Here is an 18,463-nt window from a genome sequence, read left to right on the forward strand (position 1 = left end):
AGTTTTGTTCTTAGAATAGAGGAAAGGGTCTGAAAGGATGCATTTAGTAAACATTTATTTAATGCCTGCTATATGCTAAGGCCCTGGGGTACAAAAATGAAGAAACATCTGCCAACTATGCGTGTCATTGATTCTTGAACAGGGTTGTATATCTGAGTTGGAGAAAGTATAAAAATGACTTGTAGGCGTTTAAAACTTTTTACTGTGAAAGTTTTCAAGCTAGTTTATAGTTGACTAAACTGTCCCCATACCCATCACCTAGATTTAATAGTTATTAACATTTGTCTTTTCCCCCTACTTTTCCATCTTAATTATATATTAAGAAACCTGGTCTTAGGGGATTCCAGGTGACCTAGTGGTTAGGATTCTAGGCTACATCGGTTCAGTCCCTGGTCAGGGAACTGAGATCCCGCAAGCTGCGTGATGTGGCAAAAAAAAAAAAGAAACCTTGTCTTGTGGGCTGTCTCTCTCACCTTGTAGATTTGTCTGATTGTTTCTTTTGATACTGTTTGGCCAATACCTTTGTCCCATTGTAATTCCTTCACACTGGAAAGTGAAAGTCGCTTAGTCGTGTCCAACTCTTTGCAACCCCAATGGACTGTACAGTCCATGGAATCTCTAGGCCAGAATACTGGAGTGGGTAGCCTTTTCCTTCTTCAGGGGATCTTCCCAACCCAGGAATTGAACCCAGGTCTTCCACATTCCAGGGTTGGGAAGATCCCCTGGAGGAGGGAAAGGCTACCCACTCCCAATATTTTGGGCTTCCCTTGTGGCTCATCTGGTAAAGAATCCGCCTGCAATGTGGGAGACCTGGGTTCGATTCCTGGGTTGGAAAGATCCCCTGGAGAAGGGAAAGGCTACCCACTCCAGTATTCTGACCTGGAGAATGCCATGGACTGCATAGGCCATGGGGTCACAAAGAGTCAGACACAACTGAATGACTTTTACTTTCGCACTGCAAGTGAGAGCCAAAAGCTCAGTTGGATTCAGGTAAACATTTTTGGTGAAAATAGTAATTATAGGGACATAATATTGTGTCTCATAAGACATTTAATAATTTGTGGGGGTGATATTTTGGTAACCTTTGAATTTTTGATTTCCCATGAACTTTTCTTCTAAGGTTGCGTGAATCAGCTGTTTTTATTAGGTTTGACAATATGACAGTTTTCTAAATCTATTCTACCTTCTGCGCCCATGATTTTCTTTCATTAACTAGAGCTATTTGATTACCCTCTTCAGTAAGTCTTGGATTATGGGAGGCTAAATAGAAAACTTTTTTTCTTATAATCTTCAAAATAATTACATTCCACAGGTTTATATGAGATTTTACATTAAATTAGAATTAGAAAAAATTGGAAAATTAGATTTTTCCCCCTTTGAGAAGTTGATTAGAGCTATGCTTTCCTCCAAACTCTTGACACCAGCATTAACATGAAATTTTCTATTCTTGCTTGCTAACCAAAAAATTCCAGTTGCTTCTGGCAACCTTTTGAGCAGAATTTTAAAGCTCTGATGACATAAATGTAAAATCATGTAATAATTTCTGGTGTGTGAGCTTTTTTAACATTAACACTCATTCTCTCTTTTTTAAACTATTTTTTTGAAGACAGAAAAACAGATATATTTTAAAAGTCAGGATGTGGGATCAAGGAGGACAACCTTGGCAGCAGTGGCCTTTGAACCAACAACAATGGATGCAGTCATTCCAGCACCAGCAGGATCCAAGTAAGGAAACAAATTGAATTTTGGGGAGTGGAGTTTGGAAGTATATAGAAATGGGTGGAAGATAGGCACAAGGATTAAGGGAGGTAGAATTGAGATTGGTTTATTGGATCATTTTATGGTTGAATTTTAATTTTTTCTCTTGAATCATCTTACCTAGGATATATAGCAGGGAGTGGATTTCCCTTAGGAATATTGCTTCAAAGGGTAGAAAGTTTTGTATAGATTTTATATTTCTAAAACTGATTTAGTTCTTGTTTTCTGAAGAAAGTCTTTCTTAAATGTGTTGCTTAAATTAATCATATTTCTGCTGTTAATTCTGAGTCTTAAGATTCTATGTAGATCATAATCAACTGATGGTATACTATATAATTTTAAAACCTCTCTTTAATATGGAGTATCTCAAGCTTACATAGATGCATAAAAGGGTATAGGGATCCCCCATTTATTACTGAGTTCTACTGCTGCTACTACTGAGTTCTAACAGTGGTTAATTAATAGCCAATTTTGCTTAATTGGTATGACCCCTTCTACTGCCCTGTGTTTACTGAGTTAATGCTTTCCTATTTCTTTTTTTTTAATAGCTACATATCATTCTGTTATAGACTGTACTGTAATAAATCCACTTTTAGATGATTGATTGTCTGACTTGACTTTTTGAAGACATTCCCCTAATTTTGTACACATACCATTATTACTTGTCCAATTATTTTCTTAGGAAAAAAAGCTAAGAAATAGGTTTGATAGCTCACAGTTGTGCATTTAAAGTTTTAGATATACATTACCAAGTTTAACTTCACCTTCGTCAAAATGTATGAGAATATTTAATCTCAGCTAAACTGAGATGTAAAAACCTGTGTCTTAGTCTACATTGTTTACTTTATTAATACTGTTAGATCTTAAAATGTTAGCTATAGTTTTTTTTATGATTTTTAAACCTTTTATTATGAAATTATAAATTTATAGGAAGTTGCAAAGGGATTACAGGGAATCTCATGTAATCTTTATCTTGTTTCCTTGAGTGGTTACATTTTACATGTTTATGTTATAACACGAAAACCAGGAAATGGACGTGGGTAGTACCGCATGTATGTACAATTCCAGTCACTTTAATCACATGAATAAAAGCTATAGATTTTTGATGGAGATAGAGGAAACAATGAATTTTGAATAAAAATAAGAAGTTGTTGAGATATATTTTGACTAGAGAAAGGAGTTAAAGATGCTAAACAAACGTGACTGAGAAGGAACAGAAATAGCTAGCTATACTCACCTGAGGTGTATAGGATCCAGTGTAGACCTGAATGGGACCTGTCTGAGAAAGAGTGAGTTTAATCATTTGTTCTTATAGTGATTTTTTAAAAAGAGTAAGAGTTTTTAAAAATTCAATGAACCTAAGGTACAGGGAATACATTTTCTTATGAGTAATACTAGAAATTGGTTATTTTGTAAAGTCCTTTTCTGAATGTCTTAAGTCATTTATTTTGTAACCTGCATATGCATTATTTTTAAGCATTTTTTCCACTATAACATTCTATAATATTTAAAATCTCTAGTAAGGATTAACTGAAATGCTTGTTTTACATAGAAGCACATTCTTTTAGCTCCTACATTCTGAATGTTAAATTCTGCTATGTTAAATTTTGTTAGGCCAGATTGACTGGGCTGCATTGGCTCAAGCTTGGATTGCCCAAAGAGAAGCTTCAGGACAGCAAAGCATGGTAGAACAACCACCAGGAATGATGCCAAATGGACAGGATATGTCTACAATGGAGTCTGGTCCAAATAATCATGGGAATTTCCAAGGGGATTCAAACTTTAACAGAATGTGGCAACCAGGTTTGTTGTTTATGTTTTCCAAATTTTAGGACTCAATTTTAAAATAAAATGAGGATTAAAATTAAACTTTAATTTGCTTAATTTTATGACTTCTTGAAATTAATGCTTCTTGAAGACTAGGCAGTTTCAGTTAGATTTGACCTTGAAATTTTATGGTTAAAATTATTCTGTACTCATTCTCCTAGCATTGTGGCACTCAGTTTGATTCTTTTCTTGGTTCTTCATTCCTAGGCTGACAGGGGCTGGGAACACTGGAAACCTCACTTGGCATCTAGGGAAGAGAGCATTCTATGTCTCTCTGTTGCAACCTCTGGCCTTTCAGCAGCAGCACTGGCAGAGCAAAACATGTCTAGTCTCTAATTAAAGAAAAATTGTGTCATTTTGTGACAGATTAGTCTGTCAAATATACTCTGCCCCTACCATCTGCTCATTTTTCTCTTCCCTTTTTTTCAGATAGTAAAGATCTTCCATAAGTTTTTGTCTGTATATTTTTTTTGTTTGTTTGCTTTTTTTACTTTATAGTGTGATTTAGGTTCCTTGATGCTAGTTCACTTCTGACTTGTGTTATTTTTAACAGTCACTTCAAATTATTTATAGACAAATCTTACATTTGAGTATGCTAACAGTGAAGTCATAGCTCCATTTTCTTACTAATACTTATTGTTTCTCAGTGTGAGAATGGAAAACTCAAGAAGTAATCCTCTGATACCACTTTAAAAATAATAATGAATATTCTAATCTTTAATATTGAGAGAGAGTTCATTTCTAGTTTTCTTGAGTGTGTGCCAAATTTTCTCACATTTGAAAATGTTTTGGTTCCTAAGTTTATTGATGATTGATCTTGGCATCCTCATTCCCCAACTTTACTGTGCTGGCTTTGTGTCCCAGGCAAGTGATTTAAAAACCTCTATGTGCCTCAGTTTCCCCTCCTGAAATTGGCAAAAATAGTACCTGATTTCTCCCTACCTCACAGGGATGTTGTGAGGATAAATGTGTTCATGGAAGAAAGAAATTATATAAAAATCTGAAGGTATTATTTTTATGGTATTGTTACTGAACACAAATAGAAAAATTGAACAAAAATTTGCTTTGGATTTTGTTATGTTCATTAAAAGTAATTTGGGGTATTTGGTTTCCATTTGTTTAGAATATAAATTAGAGTAGTAGTTAGCACGTTTGAATTATTTATTAGATTCATTGCTTATTTTTAAGATATACAAAAGGAATTTGACCAAGAAGTCATAGATTTTTTAATCTGTTTCTTTACTGAAAAATCTAGCTTTCTTGAGATCTTAAAAATTTGTGTTGATTTTGTTATAACCCCCTGTTGAATGTTTTTATGCCTGAATCCTAAATAGAATGGGGAATGCATCAGCAGCCCCCACACCCCCCTCCAGATCAGCCATGGATGCCACCAACACCAGGCCCAATGGACATTGTTCCTCCTTCCGAAGACAGCAACAGTCAGGACAGTGGGGAATTTGCCCCTGACAACAGGCATATATTTAACCAGAACAATCACAACTTTGGTGGACCACCCGATAATTTTGCAGTGGGGCCAGTGAACCAGTTTGACTATCAGGTGAAAGATATTTTGTTGCTTTAATATTGTAGATGTGCACGTAATCCATTCTTTGGAAGTGTCTCATCAAGAGTATCTAAGATATGCGTTTCACTTTTCAGTCTTGTACAGATAAGCACGTATGTGTCCAAAAAGTTACGAGTTTTTGAGTATTAAAATCATTAGGTTTTTGTTTTCTGGTTTTTGATTTGCTTAGGAAAATGGTATAAAGGACTGTTAGGGAAAAAATTGGATAAAATGAGAAATGTGTAAGTGCAATAGCTATATGATGTTTTGTTTTCTAATTTATAATTTCAAGATGGTACCTTTAAATATTAAATAAAGTTTAGAAAATGCACAGTAGTTGAATATATTATTTATCAAAAGTAGATTATGGTTAAGACATGAATAAAATACATGAAGAACATAGATCATCTTCCTAAATGCAATTCCTTCTGCTGTGTAGAGTAAGACTTTTTCTAGTGTTGTCATTTTTTTTTTCCCATTCTAACATGACATGTTAATGGAATTGTACATACTTCCTTTGTAGCATCTGATTCATTCCTAGGGACATAGAACTCTATGGGGAATAGTGTCATGTGGGGTTTTATTTTCTCTAATCACTTTGCCAGAGTCTACCCTAAATTATAGTGCTAGGTGTTATTGTGAAATAATTGATTGCCATTTGTTATCTTTAAGCTATCATTTAAAATTTTGGAAAAAAACCCATATGTTGTTTCACAAATTATATGGATAATGGGCATAAACGTGAACAATATTAACCTTGAGACAGTACTCCCTTATTCGTACATACTTAGATACCTTTTGTATAAGAATATTTGATATACAGATATGACAGCTTTTGTTTGTTTTGAAAAAATGTAGTCATGGGGAGCTTCTCCTCACACAGCATTTGCTCATAGATCCCCATGCTAACAAGATAAAAAGCTCTGTTGGCATCTGGCTTAGAAAAGCCTCTGAAAATGGCAAAATTGCAACAACAAAAAAATTAATAGAATGATTCAGTAGCTTTTATCTTTGATTAAAATAGTTATTTCTTGCAAAATTATAGAAATAACAAGTTCATAATTAGGAAGTTGTAGTTGATATAAATTTTTTTTCCTGTAATTTTCTAGTTACAGAAAAATTGACATTTATTTGATTTCTTGGTAGTGGAAGTAGTAGTTGATAAATGGATTCAGAATGAAAAAGCTCATATTAATTTATATCCTTTTCTATACTTCTTGAATGTAGTATATTAAAAGCTGGATTTTATATGGCTCTTTGATTTACATAGGCAGAAAATCTTTATCTTTCTTAAGAAAAGTAGGCCTAGGTTCTTAGGGCTACAGAAATATCGGTGGATATTAGAACCATGGAAATCTTGGATTTGCTGCACACATGGATTTCTACTGTCCCAGTTCATAACACACGTGTGTCCCAGAGAGTATATTGTATTAATGTGAAGAAAAATAAACTGCAATACTCTTTCAGCATGGGGCTGCTTTTGGTCCACCGCAAGGTGGATTTCATCCTCCTTATTGGCAACCAGGACCTCCAGGACCTCCGGCGCCTCCCCAGAATCGAAGAGAAAGACCATCGTCATTCAGGGATCGGCAGCGTTCACCTATTGCACTTCCTGTGAAGCAGGAGCCGCCACAAATTGGTAGCTATTTAAGTTTAGGGAACCACAATTGGCATGATTTCTTGATGATGTAAAAAAGGATGCTTGTTTTCTTAAATTGTTCTAATACTCTTATATGTTAGGAATTGATACTTTAAAGTCCTATCATTTTATAGTCATAAATCTTAAAATTATAAAAAGGATACTAACTGAAATACTGTTTTCAATAATTTTCTTTAAATCTTTTGTTATAAAATTTAAATTTATCATAAGCATAACATGTTGATATTTCTTTGATGTTGATAGATACATTTTGCCAATATATGATCAGTTCCCCCTTTTAAAACCTATTCATTCTCTCTTTATGGACTCTTTCCACTCTCAGTTCATTGGATATACTGCTGTCAGATTGATTTCTTTGATTTATTTCATTCACTTTCCATAGTATTTTGGCAAAATTAATTTTTAAATAACATAATAGAACTATTTTATGCCATCAGGAAGTTACATATATATGTTCCTTTTTATCTGGAAATCCAAATCCAGCACTTAATGGACATTTAAGTCTTTGTTTTTTTAATCACAAAGTAGACATTTTATTAATAGAAAGATTCTAACTTTTTTAACTTAAGGAATAATACTCAAATGAATTCTTAAAGTGAAGGCTTATGGTTTTGTAATTTTTTCAATATTTTAGGAAACCGCATAGTGTAACAGTTGGCTCTGAATTAGCCCACATCACTACTTACTGTCTTTATAAACTGGAACACAACACTTAATCTCTTTGAGCATCAGTTGCATCACTTAAAAAAGATGAAGTGCTCTTGTAGGGCTTTTGTAGTATGTGAGATGATGGACTCTCCCAGTGCCCTGGCACATTATAAGTGTTAAAGCCATATTTACTTTTGCTATTAAAAGTGATGATTTTAAAGAAAAGCATAATGTTTAGTGAATTGTTTTTATTACCACTGCCTTGCTAAAGAATGATAGTATTTTCCACAAGCACTTAAAGGGCACCAACATGTTTTTTTTTAACCTACAAGGATTATAGAAATTTAAGAATAAAGAACTCATGCATTTATGATTTTTACTTAACTGACACGAATATTTTGTCCCATGTGAAACAGATGCAGTAAAACGCAGGACTCTTCCAGCTTGGATTCGAGAAGGTCTTGAAAAAATGGAACGTGAAAAGCAGAAGAAGTTGGAGAAAGAAAGAATGGAGCAACAACGTTCACAATTGTCCAAAAAAGAAAAGAAGGCCACAGATGATGCTGAAGGAGGAGATGGCCCTCGTTTACCTCAGAGAAGTAAATTTGTAAGTAGACATTCTTGATCTGAAACTCCTTGTGACATCTATGTGAAAAAGTTAACTGACTATCTGACTTAATTCATTTGGTATGATAATCTCTAGGTCCATCCATGTTACTGTAAATGGCATTATTTCATTCCTTTTTATAGCTGAGTAATATTCCTTTGTATGTATATATGTATATACACACACATACCACATCTTTATCCATTCGTCTGTCAATGGACCTTTAGGTTGCTTCCACATCTTGGGTATTGTAGATGGTTTCCACAGTGGCTGCACCAGTTTACCATTTACAAATACCATATATCATTTGTATGTGGAAATGATATATGAAATAAAAGAATACGTATGGAGAATTTAAAAAGATACAAATGAACGTACTTATAAAACAGAATAGACTCACAGACATAGAAAACAAACTTATGTTTACCAAAGGGAAAAGATAGAGGGAGGGATAAATTGGGAATTTGGGATTAACAGATGTACACTACTATATATAAAATTAAAAAACAAAGACCTATTGTGTAGCACAGAAACTGTGTTCAGTATCAGTAACCTATAATGGAAAAGAATCTGAAAAAAAAATGTCTACTAAAGCACTTGCTGTATACCTGAAACATTGTAAATCAAATATATTTCAATTTTAAAAAGTTTATCAAAATAAATAGGTACTAATTTAGTCTTTGAAAAAGTACTGGAGTAGTATCCTTGAGATTAACTTTCAGTTAAGTATATTGGACTTTATTTTTATATATGTGTTACTGAGGGTAGTAAGGAGAAAAGAGGGCAGCAAATATATAAAATGTTTCATTTCAGAGAGAAATTACTCAGATGCTAGATAACGGGTTTTATCTTGACAAACAAATCTCTGTTCCTTTATTGTAGTACAGTGAACTCCCCAGTGATGGCCTATAAAACAGCTATACTTACACTCGAGGATATAATAACGTAGTTTTTGATACTGAAAGTTTTAGGTACTGAAAGTAACATAAGCTTTTAACTCTTTAAATCTCTATCAGTTAGATGGCATGAATGGCTTGAGAATTTTTTTGTCTTTAGCAGCAGTATGCTTCTAGCTAGTATGACAGCCACAGCAGTGGCCAGTGTGCAATTCAGGAAATAATTCTTCCTCCCAAGGCCATTTTTTTCCTTCAGAAGTAAGTTTCAAGGACAGCCAATTAACTGTTGGCTCAGCTGGTAAAAAATCCACCTGCAATGTGGGAGACCTGGGTTTGATCCCTGGGTTGGGAAGATCGCCTAGAGAAGGGAAAGACTACCCACTCCAGTGTTCTGGCCTAGAGAATTCCATGGACTGTTATAGTCCTTGGGGTCGCAAAGAGTCGGACACGACTGACCGACTTTCACTTCACTTCAAGCAGGTACTGGCTTTGCTTCAATTCCATGAGTGCCATAAGCTACTTTTTTTTTTTTTAACAAAATAACAATACCAAAGATGTGATTTTGTTCTGGGTGTTATGCAGATAAGAAACAACAGGCTGCCACTTTTAAATTTTATCTTTAAAAAGATAAAAAATTTTTAAAATCTCTACATTAAATAGTAGATTTCCCAGTTTGATTTTTTTTTTAAAGTGTCCCCCCCGCAAAAAAAAATCTCAAAACTGGAGATTGTCCTCCCTTTTCTCCCAGAGGCTTTGGACTTGTTTTTACATGTAGTCTTCCTTTGGTTCGAACAGTCTTTCCGTAGTATTTTTTAGGTGATCACCTTGGCTTTTACTTAGTATGGTTGCTAAGAGTGACTATGGAGTATTTCTTTGCCTAAAGAAGAATCTACCTTTTAAGGTGTGCCATCTGAATACTGAAAACCTAACGCTATACAGAGACAAAACTGGTATTTCTTCTATCTGAAGTAAGCCTCATTTCTTGCTTATCTGTCCATTTTGTAGCTAAAAAAAAAAAAAGCAAATTTCAGTAACCAGTTTAGATCTGGAAACTGACTTTAGTTTTTTTTTTTTTAAGTCAAATGATTTTAGGTAAAAAGCTTAAATTTACAGCTATGAAAGTTATACTGAGTATATGAGTGTGGCCCATTTATCCAAAATTCTACATACCACTCATCTCAGGACCATTAATATAATGTATATTAATTAAATCAATCTCTGGGCATGATGTGCTTCTAGTTATTTATCTTAGGAAAACTTAACTAAGGGAAAAAATTGAAATTGATTCTCAAAAGCCATCTTGTAATCTTGTATTTCCTCTCTTTAAATTACCAAATGAGATCTGTAGCACAAAAGTGTTATTTAGAGAGAAATTTCATTTTTCTGTATCTGTTTCATAGACTTTAATTTGGGGTTTTAAAATAGAATATTTAAGATAATTATTTTATGACATAAACATGAATTTGGGTGGCCCAAAAAGTGCTGTTACTTTTTTTTAGGATAGTGATGAGGAAGATGAAGACACTGAAAACGTTGAGGCTGCAAGCAGTGGAAAAGTCACCAGAAGTCCATCTCCAGTTCCTCAAGAAGAGCAAAGTGAACCAGAGATGACTGAAGAAGAGAAAGAGTATCAAATGGTAGAATGTTAAATTTCTTCCCTTTACCATGTACAGGCTTAAAAAAATTTTATTTGAGATATAATGACATTCAGCATTATATTATAGGATTTATCTTGTTAATAATTCAAAAAAATTTTTTGGTTGGCTATCTTAAACTTGAGAACTTGTAAAACAATTATAAGATGTATATTTGCTAGGTACTATTGTCTGCAAAATCCAAGTAACTCATAATATATGAAATCACAGCTTATAAAGCAGTTATTAAGCACATTTTCTAATATCGACAGCTTGATTAAATAGTGTTTTATTAATACTACATGAGACCCAAGAGAACATTTCCCTGGTGGCTCAGATGGTAACGAATTTGTCTGCAATGTAGGAGACCTAGGTTCGGTCCTTGGGTTTAGAAGATCACCTGGAGGGGAGGGCATGGCAACCTACTCCAGTATTCTTGCCTGGAAAATCCCCATGGATAGAGGAGTCTGGTGGACTACAGTCCATGGATGGGGTCACAGAGAGTCAGACATGACTGAGTGACTAAGCACAACATTATTTTCTAAAGTGTGTTTTTTGTATACTGTAGAAGATTAAAAGAATGTATAGAAAAATTTAGGAAGCTCTAGGTTTAACACAGTTAAAGATGTTTCATTGAAAGATTTCACAGCCTTCAGTGTCTATAATGTGTACTGTACATTTCTGAGATTGGGTATATAATATGCTGTGTTTCTCATGTTGGTTGGTCAGTGATCTTTGGAATGTCCTTAGATGATGCTGATTCGATGTACTCTTATTTTAGTAGATGAGTAATCTGGATCCCAGAGAGGTCCACATTTGAAACAGCTGTGGGTAGCCAAACAAGTGCTAGAATGCAGCTCTTACTTCAAGTCTATTGTATGCTATACGATGGTAATAAAGAAAAAAAGGATTTCATTTCACAAAATGCAGTAATTGCTGTTTCCTTATTTTCCTTGTTTTTTCCCTACATAAGAAACTAGTATTTTGGTGCTTACTAATAATATTATTAAGTGAAAGGATATTCCTCTCAATTTAAAACACTTCTGGAAACTTTTATTAATAGGGACTTAAAAAAAAATGTTTGTCTCCAGAATTAGACTTCAGTGTTTCTACTTTACAGATAAATTCTTATATATATTTTAATCCATATGATTTAAAATGTTTTTAAAGTTCTGATAATTTACAATAATTTTCAAGATACTCTGTTCCTTAGAATAGCTAATCTGATCTTTAAAAATGTTTTATAAAATGGCTTTGCCTTTTAATTTTTTTGAAAATTTCAAACTGTGTTAGTAACTGTAATAATTAGGAATAAAAAACAAACGTATAAAATATCCTTCCTTAGATGTTGCTGACAAAAATGCTTCTGACTGAAATTCTACTAGATGTCACAGATGAAGAAATTTATTACATAGCCAAAGATGCACACCGGAAAGCAACGAAAGGTATATTGTGGGTGTTCTTGGTTTTCTTTTTCTGGGGCTCTTTGGTTTTGGTGGCTACTCTGGACTTTTTTGTTGTCCTTGTTGAATTACTAGCAGATTATGGATCCTCTTGCATGTTCTAACTCTTTGGGAAATATTAGATTTGTAGACACCATATTAAAACTATACATATATTTTTGTTTTATCCAGCCTACCTAAGCACAAATTAGCAATTTTGCTATTGTTCTATAACATGTACTGTGGAAAATTCTTGATGTTCAATTTTACCTGATTTTTTTTTTTTTTTTACTATATAGATACCATGGTATTAGGTGTATGATTTCTAATGCATTTAGTTTGACTACTGAATTATGAACCTTCAGAATTTTCACAGTTACCACTTGTAATTCTTACAGAAGCAAGTAATATGTCCCACCCCCCCATAATTTTAGTAACACTTAAAAAGTATATTGAAAGAATATTTTAGTTATGGTCCATACCTCAAAAATAAAAATACCGGTGTATTGGTCAACATTTTCCCTCATTATCAACCAGTTTCAGCTCACATCAGAGTTATAGTTTCAAGGCCAGACATACTACTGGTTTAAAATGAATGTTATGTTTTTAATGTTTCTTCTCTCCCCAAAAAGCAGCAATAGTAGTAGATTTAACAATACCGTAGACTCTCATGACTATGAAATCGTGGCTATTTGTGTTAACATGTTGTTCCTGTTGTTGATGTGATACAAAGCTCCTGCAAAACAGCTGGCACAGTCCAGTGCACTGGCTTCCCTCACTGGACTCGGTAAGTATTCTCCTTACTTGTGAGAGGGCCTTAAAGGGAAAATCACACTTACCTTGTCTCTCTACATGTTCTGTTTAGAAACTGTACTGGGCCTACTCAGTGTATAAAATTTAGGTCTTAGGGTTATATCAGTCTCTAGAAGGTTTGCTTTTTTTTTTTTTTTAAACTAAAGCATTCACAGTGAGATTATTACAAATGTGGTGACTAATTCATAGTTTATTAGTACAAGTTGTAATAGTACATAATTTAGCCATGATAGCATTTAAGCTCACTTTCATAATTATTGAATACGTGCCTTAGGGAAGAACCTATCCATAAATGCTTTTAAGGACCTTTATTTAGATTGTATTGTAGCAAGTCAAGTTTTACCATAGAGGAAAGGGTTTATCTTAGAGCGTGATAGTAGTGATGTTCATAATTTGCCATTTGCATGATACAGTATCAAGTGTATAAAAGCTTGAACTTGCCTTTTCCGAATCTGCATTTCAAATTAATATTTGTGAGGATCAGCAGAAATGGGTAAAACCAAACGCCCATATGATTTTGTTACGACTACTATCTAGATCACTTCAGGGTGGGGAGCAGTTATATAGCACCTTGCCATTTCTGTACCATTGAGAATTACAGTATTCTAATATTGTTAGGAAAAAAAAATATTTAGCATCCCTTGGATTTTTGAACTTTGAACAATGAAACAGTTAATTTTAGAAATATTTTCAGGATCATCATAAATTTGTGTAAGGTAGTTTGAATTGATTATGCTTTAGTAAGGCTTTGTTACTGCCCTATTAAATAGTTTTGTTGGTTAGCAGGGACAATAAGACAGTCATTTTCAAGATTCCCTATGGTGAGCAATATATGAAATATTCTTGAAAGAATAAGATATTAAGTATCAGTTTTCTTGAGGATTCTGTATACTCCTTAAGCATTGTAATTTATACTCCTCCCCACCCCGAATAAGCATATTCTTCCAAGAAAAGGCAATGAAAAAAGAAATGAGCTTTCTTCTCGGACCTTAAAAAGTTTTTAGTGCATACAATAATGTTTACATGTGATAGACTGGGCTTTATGCACACAGGTGGACTGGGTGGTTATGGATCAGGAGACAGTGAAGATGAGAGGAGCAACCGAGGTTCTGAATCATCTGACACTGATGATGAGGAATTACGGCATCGAATCCGGCAAAAACAGGAAGCTTTTTGGAGAAAAGAAAAAGAACAGCAGCTGTTACATGATAAACAGATGGAAGGTATATCTTTTAGACTCACTTAGTGTTTGTACAGTTCAGTTTGTATTTCTTTTTATTATTTTTTAATGAACCTAAAAATAACAGGATAGAATCAAAGCTAGATTATAAATACTATATGATGTAATTGAAACTAAGGTTTTTGACTCATTTTCAATTTTTATCAAACTTAAAAGTCAAAATTAATTATATTATTCAAAGTATGTAGTTTCTAAAAATTAAACTTTTTTTGTTTTGGGAGACATTAATTCTATTGACTGTAAGTTAAACTATTTGGTGTCTTTTTATTTCTCATTGAAGTTCCTAAAATGAAAAGACCTTTGAAAGGAATACATTATAAACTATTGAAGAGTAATTTGTAGCTAACATATTTAAGGACAGTAGAGGACTTTTTAGAATTCAGTTGAGCTTCCCTGGTGGCTCAGAGGGTCTGCCTGCAATGTGGGAGACCCAGGTTCAATCCCCAGGTCAGGATGATCCCCTGGAGAAGGAAACGGCAACCCACTCCAGTATTCTTGTCTGGAAAATTTTGTGGACAGAGGAGCCTGGTAAGCTACAGTCCATGGAATCGCAAAGAGTCACACACATCTCAGCAACTTCACTGTAGAATTTAATTATGTAAAATGTTATTCATGTGTACAGCTCTTAGTTTATATAATGATACTAGGAATAGTGAAAGAATATTTACATAGACTTTATTGTTTGAAAAATCTTACTGGACAATTTCAGAAGTAATTATTGAGCTAACAACCAAAAATTTCCTATAAATTACTAATTACCTTCAGGTTGCTTTACTGTGTAAGAGGGAAATGTTTTCTTACCTGCTTTACTGTACCTCTGCACTTTGGTGCTCCATTGTTGTACTGTCCAGACAGGTAACTAACTGCATGTAGCTACTGAGCATTTCAGATGGAGCCAGCTTAAACTGAAATGTGCTGTAGGTATAAAATACACACTAGACTTCAAAGACTTTACAATACACAAAAAAAGAGCAGAATATTTTGATTTTCTTTTTAACTCATTGGATGTTGAAATGATTTTTTATATATTGGGTTAATAAAATATGAAGATTAATTTCAAACCTGTTTCTTTTTAGTAGCTGTTAAAAAACTGTTTAGTAGCTGTTAAAAAACCCTGAATTGCTTACTGCATTTTATTTCTGTTGAACAGTGCTGCTCTATTTTTATAGTCTTACGGCTTGAAATTTGCTAGTATGGAAGTTTTTTTCATTGTATGTTTGCCTGTCTTACTATTTTTGTCTTTTTCTGTTTCAGAAGAAAAGCAACAATCAGAAAGGGTTACAAAAGAGATGAATGAATTTATCCATAAAGAGCAAAATAGTTTATCACTACTAGAAGCAAGAGAAGCAGATGGTGATGTGGTTAATGAAAAGAAAAGAACTTCAAATGAAACTACGTCAGTTTTAGAACCAAAAAGAGAACATAAAGAAAAAGAGAAACAAGGAAGGAGTAGATCAGGAAGTTCTAGTAGTGGTAGTTCCAGTAGCAATAGCCGAAGTAGTAGTACTAGTAGTTCTGTCTCTAGCTCTTCATACAGTTCTAGCTCAGGTAGTAGTCGCACTTCTTCCCGATCTTCTTCTCCTAAAAGAAAAAAGAGACATAGTAGGAGTAGATCTCCAACAATTAAAGCTAGGCGTAGTAGGAGTAGAAGTTACTCTCGAAGAATTAAAATAGAGAGCAATAGGGCTAGAGTGAAGATTAGAGATAGGAGGAGATCTAACAGAAATAGCATTGAAAGGGAAAGACGACGAAATCGAAGTCCTTCCCGAGAGAGACGTAGAAGTAGAAGTCGCTCAAGGGATAGGCGAACCAATCGGTCCAGTCGTAGTAGGAGTCGAGATAGACGTAAAATTGATGATCAACGTGGAAGTCTTAGTGGAAGCAGTCATAAGCATAAAGGTGAGGTTAAAGAACAAGAGAGGAGAAAGGAGAGGAGTCGAAGTATAGATAAAGATAGAAAAAAGAAAGACAAAGAAAGGGAACGTGAACAGGATAAAAGAAAAGAGAAACAAAAAAGGGAAGAAAAAGACTTTAAGTTCAGTAGTCAGGATGATAGGTTAAAAAGGAAACGAGAAAGTGAAAGAACGTTCTCTAGGAGTGGTTCTATATCTGTTAAAATCATAAGACATGATTCTAGACAGGATAGTAAGAAAAGCACTACCAAAGATAGTAAAAAACATTCAGGCTCTGATTCTAGTGGAAGGAGCAGTTCTGAATCTCCAGGAAGTAGCAAAGAAAAGAAGGTTAAGAAGCCTAAACATAGTCGATCGCGATCCATGGAGAAATCTCAAAGGTCTGGTAAGAAGGCAAGCCGCAAACACAAGTCTAAGTCCCGATCAAGGTAGTATACTTTTTAAAGTATTTTGTCTGATTTAAAAAAAAAAAAATTTGACTGAATTTATTCAAAGTTGAAAGTGTCCTTTCTCTCTCTCTCTTTAATAAACTCAGTTTGGTACTTGATAAATGATCATAATCATAAGTAATTTTAGAAATCCTATATAATAATATTTATTTGAAAATTGCAGATTCTTTAGTATAAAATACATTTTTATTTTTAAATTTTATCTTTTCCCTTTCTTTTTTTCAGATCAACAACCCCTCCCCGTCGTAAACGCTGAGGAATGATGTGGCAACAATGCCATGATGTTTAAAAAATTCCATGAGTTTTAAGGGCTTGTCTCATTATAGAGGCATATTGTGGCTGTGTAGGTGAAACCAGAATTTTTTTTTTTAATCTGTAAATAGGTGTACTTTTTTCAAATGCTGCTCCAAGTTACTTAATAGGATTTCTTTCTATTACATTTTTTTCAAAACATAGTGCATAATAAGACTATAAACATGCCATTCTCTTTCAGCTGTAATGTTCTTAAAATTATTCTTGAATGTACTGTGATGTCAATAAAGCTCTTTAGTTCATTTTTGTTAAACTCTTGCACCTTAATTTTATGATTTTAGTCTAAGGAACGTACTTTTATAAAAAGGCAGCTGGAATTTTGTATAACAGGTTTTAAAGGTACTTCCTCTCATCTCCCCCAAAGAAAATGGTTTTAACTTAATAGTTTGTCAAAGTTTGTAAATTGTACCCGTGGATTTTTGTCAGATTCCAACTATAAAGATGTAGAAGAGGGCCAGAAACAGATCTTTACTTTTCATTTGGAGGCATTTGACAGCTTTCTAAATTTTTCCTGTTTGGGGGATTTTCAAGTAATATATTCTCTGTGTATAAAATATGGTTCACTCCTGTTAATGAAATTGCTAGAATCAATCAGACCAGTGCACCACTAGAATTATTTATAAGGAATGATTGTGTTTGACACTAATAGCAATTCAAGTCCGGAACTATATCCTGTAGTTACCACTTCTATTTTAAAGTGTATTTTAAACACTTTGGGATTACTATAGAACTAAAACTCACAATTGAATATGTTTGTTTATATTTTTAAAGTATAATATAACCTCAGCACAGTGGAAGAATACTGTGTTATGCAGGTTTGTGTCAATTTCATAACATTAAAATGATTTGGTTTTGTCACTTTCTTAAAATTATGATCAGTGAGTGGTCTAGCAACTTAAGGCAGTCATAACTTAGGAATAAAATGAGGCTCTGCAGGCACTGAAATGCTGAACTGCTTCTAGGGTCCATTTTATATGATTACTCACTTGTGCCACAATAGATAAACCTCTGGAAACCAATGCTTTTACATCTTAATTTAAAAAGGAAAGAGCAGGTGCAGATCACAGAAAAGTTTTAAAGTATGCCTTCTTACCAGCAATAGTTCATTTGAAAGTAAGCCAGGTTTTTGCCAAGATCAGTGTTTGCTCAAAATGAAGGTAGAAATAGACTTGTAATAGTGTGCTCTTGTACCTCTACATAGGTTCTTAAATAATTTTGAGCAGTTATGCATTTATCTTGAAGAAACAAGTCAACTGTGAATAAATGCATGTTTACCAAAATGATTGTTTTACAGTGCAGTTCTGATATTTATAAAGTTGACATTTCACACAGTAACTTTTAAATAGTTTGGAATTCTATATAGTTTAGACATCAGTCACATCTGGAGACAAAATAAAGGAAAATGTGCAATATTTTTTATGTAGATGAGCTTAACACCGTGTACCTAATTACAGAACTAATTATCTGATTAATTTGTAATAAATAAGTTGTATAACATTTTCATATCTTAAAATGTTTTTTAGAACAATCTTCAAGTGAAATAATATTTTCAAAATAAAATTCTACAGAAAAATTCTGGCTACGATATGCACATTTTTGTTCATTTAAGATATGAACTAGAGCCAAAAGTAGTATTTGACAGTTTGGTTTACTCTGCCATAATATACCAGCTTATCATTTAAAATCTGTAGATAGTTTTA

General features: G+C 33.6%; 1 protein-coding gene across 4 annotated transcripts in view; it reads left to right on the top strand.

Moving 5' to 3' along the window:
• The window catches only part of PNISR (PNN interacting serine and arginine rich protein), a 26,840-nt gene extending 9,824 nt beyond the window's left edge, over window positions 1-17,016 (top strand). The window contains exons 3-13 of one of the 4 annotated variants that reach the window (XM_019967321.2): window positions 1,607-1,725; window positions 3,373-3,561; window positions 4,920-5,143; window positions 6,617-6,788; window positions 7,874-8,064; window positions 10,460-10,597; window positions 11,940-12,039; window positions 12,770-12,823; window positions 13,902-14,072; window positions 15,344-16,430; window positions 16,677-17,016. In XM_019967321.2, coding sequence (XP_019822880.1) covers window positions 1,638-1,725; window positions 3,373-3,561; window positions 4,920-5,143; window positions 6,617-6,788; window positions 7,874-8,064; window positions 10,460-10,597; window positions 11,940-12,039; window positions 12,770-12,823; window positions 13,902-14,072; window positions 15,344-16,430; window positions 16,677-16,707 — 2,445 coding nt within the window. In that variant the 5' untranslated portion in view covers window positions 1,607-1,637 and the 3' untranslated portion in view covers window positions 16,708-17,016. Of the gene's footprint in view, window positions 1-1,606; window positions 1,726-3,372; window positions 3,562-3,792; window positions 4,048-4,919; window positions 5,144-6,616; window positions 6,789-7,873; window positions 8,071-10,459; window positions 10,598-11,939; window positions 12,040-12,769; window positions 12,824-13,901; window positions 14,073-15,343; window positions 16,431-16,676 lie in introns of those variants that run through there. The other 3 variants (XM_019967322.2, XM_019967323.2, XM_019967325.2) reach the window with 3 other exon arrangements.
• Window positions 17,017-18,463: the final 1,447 nt, after the last annotated feature.

This window comes from Bos indicus, chromosome 9, assembly GCF_029378745.1.
Source record: "Bos indicus isolate NIAB-ARS_2022 breed Sahiwal x Tharparkar chromosome 9, NIAB-ARS_B.indTharparkar_mat_pri_1.0, whole genome shotgun sequence".
Taxonomy (NCBI): domain Eukaryota; kingdom Metazoa; phylum Chordata; class Mammalia; order Artiodactyla; family Bovidae; genus Bos; species Bos indicus.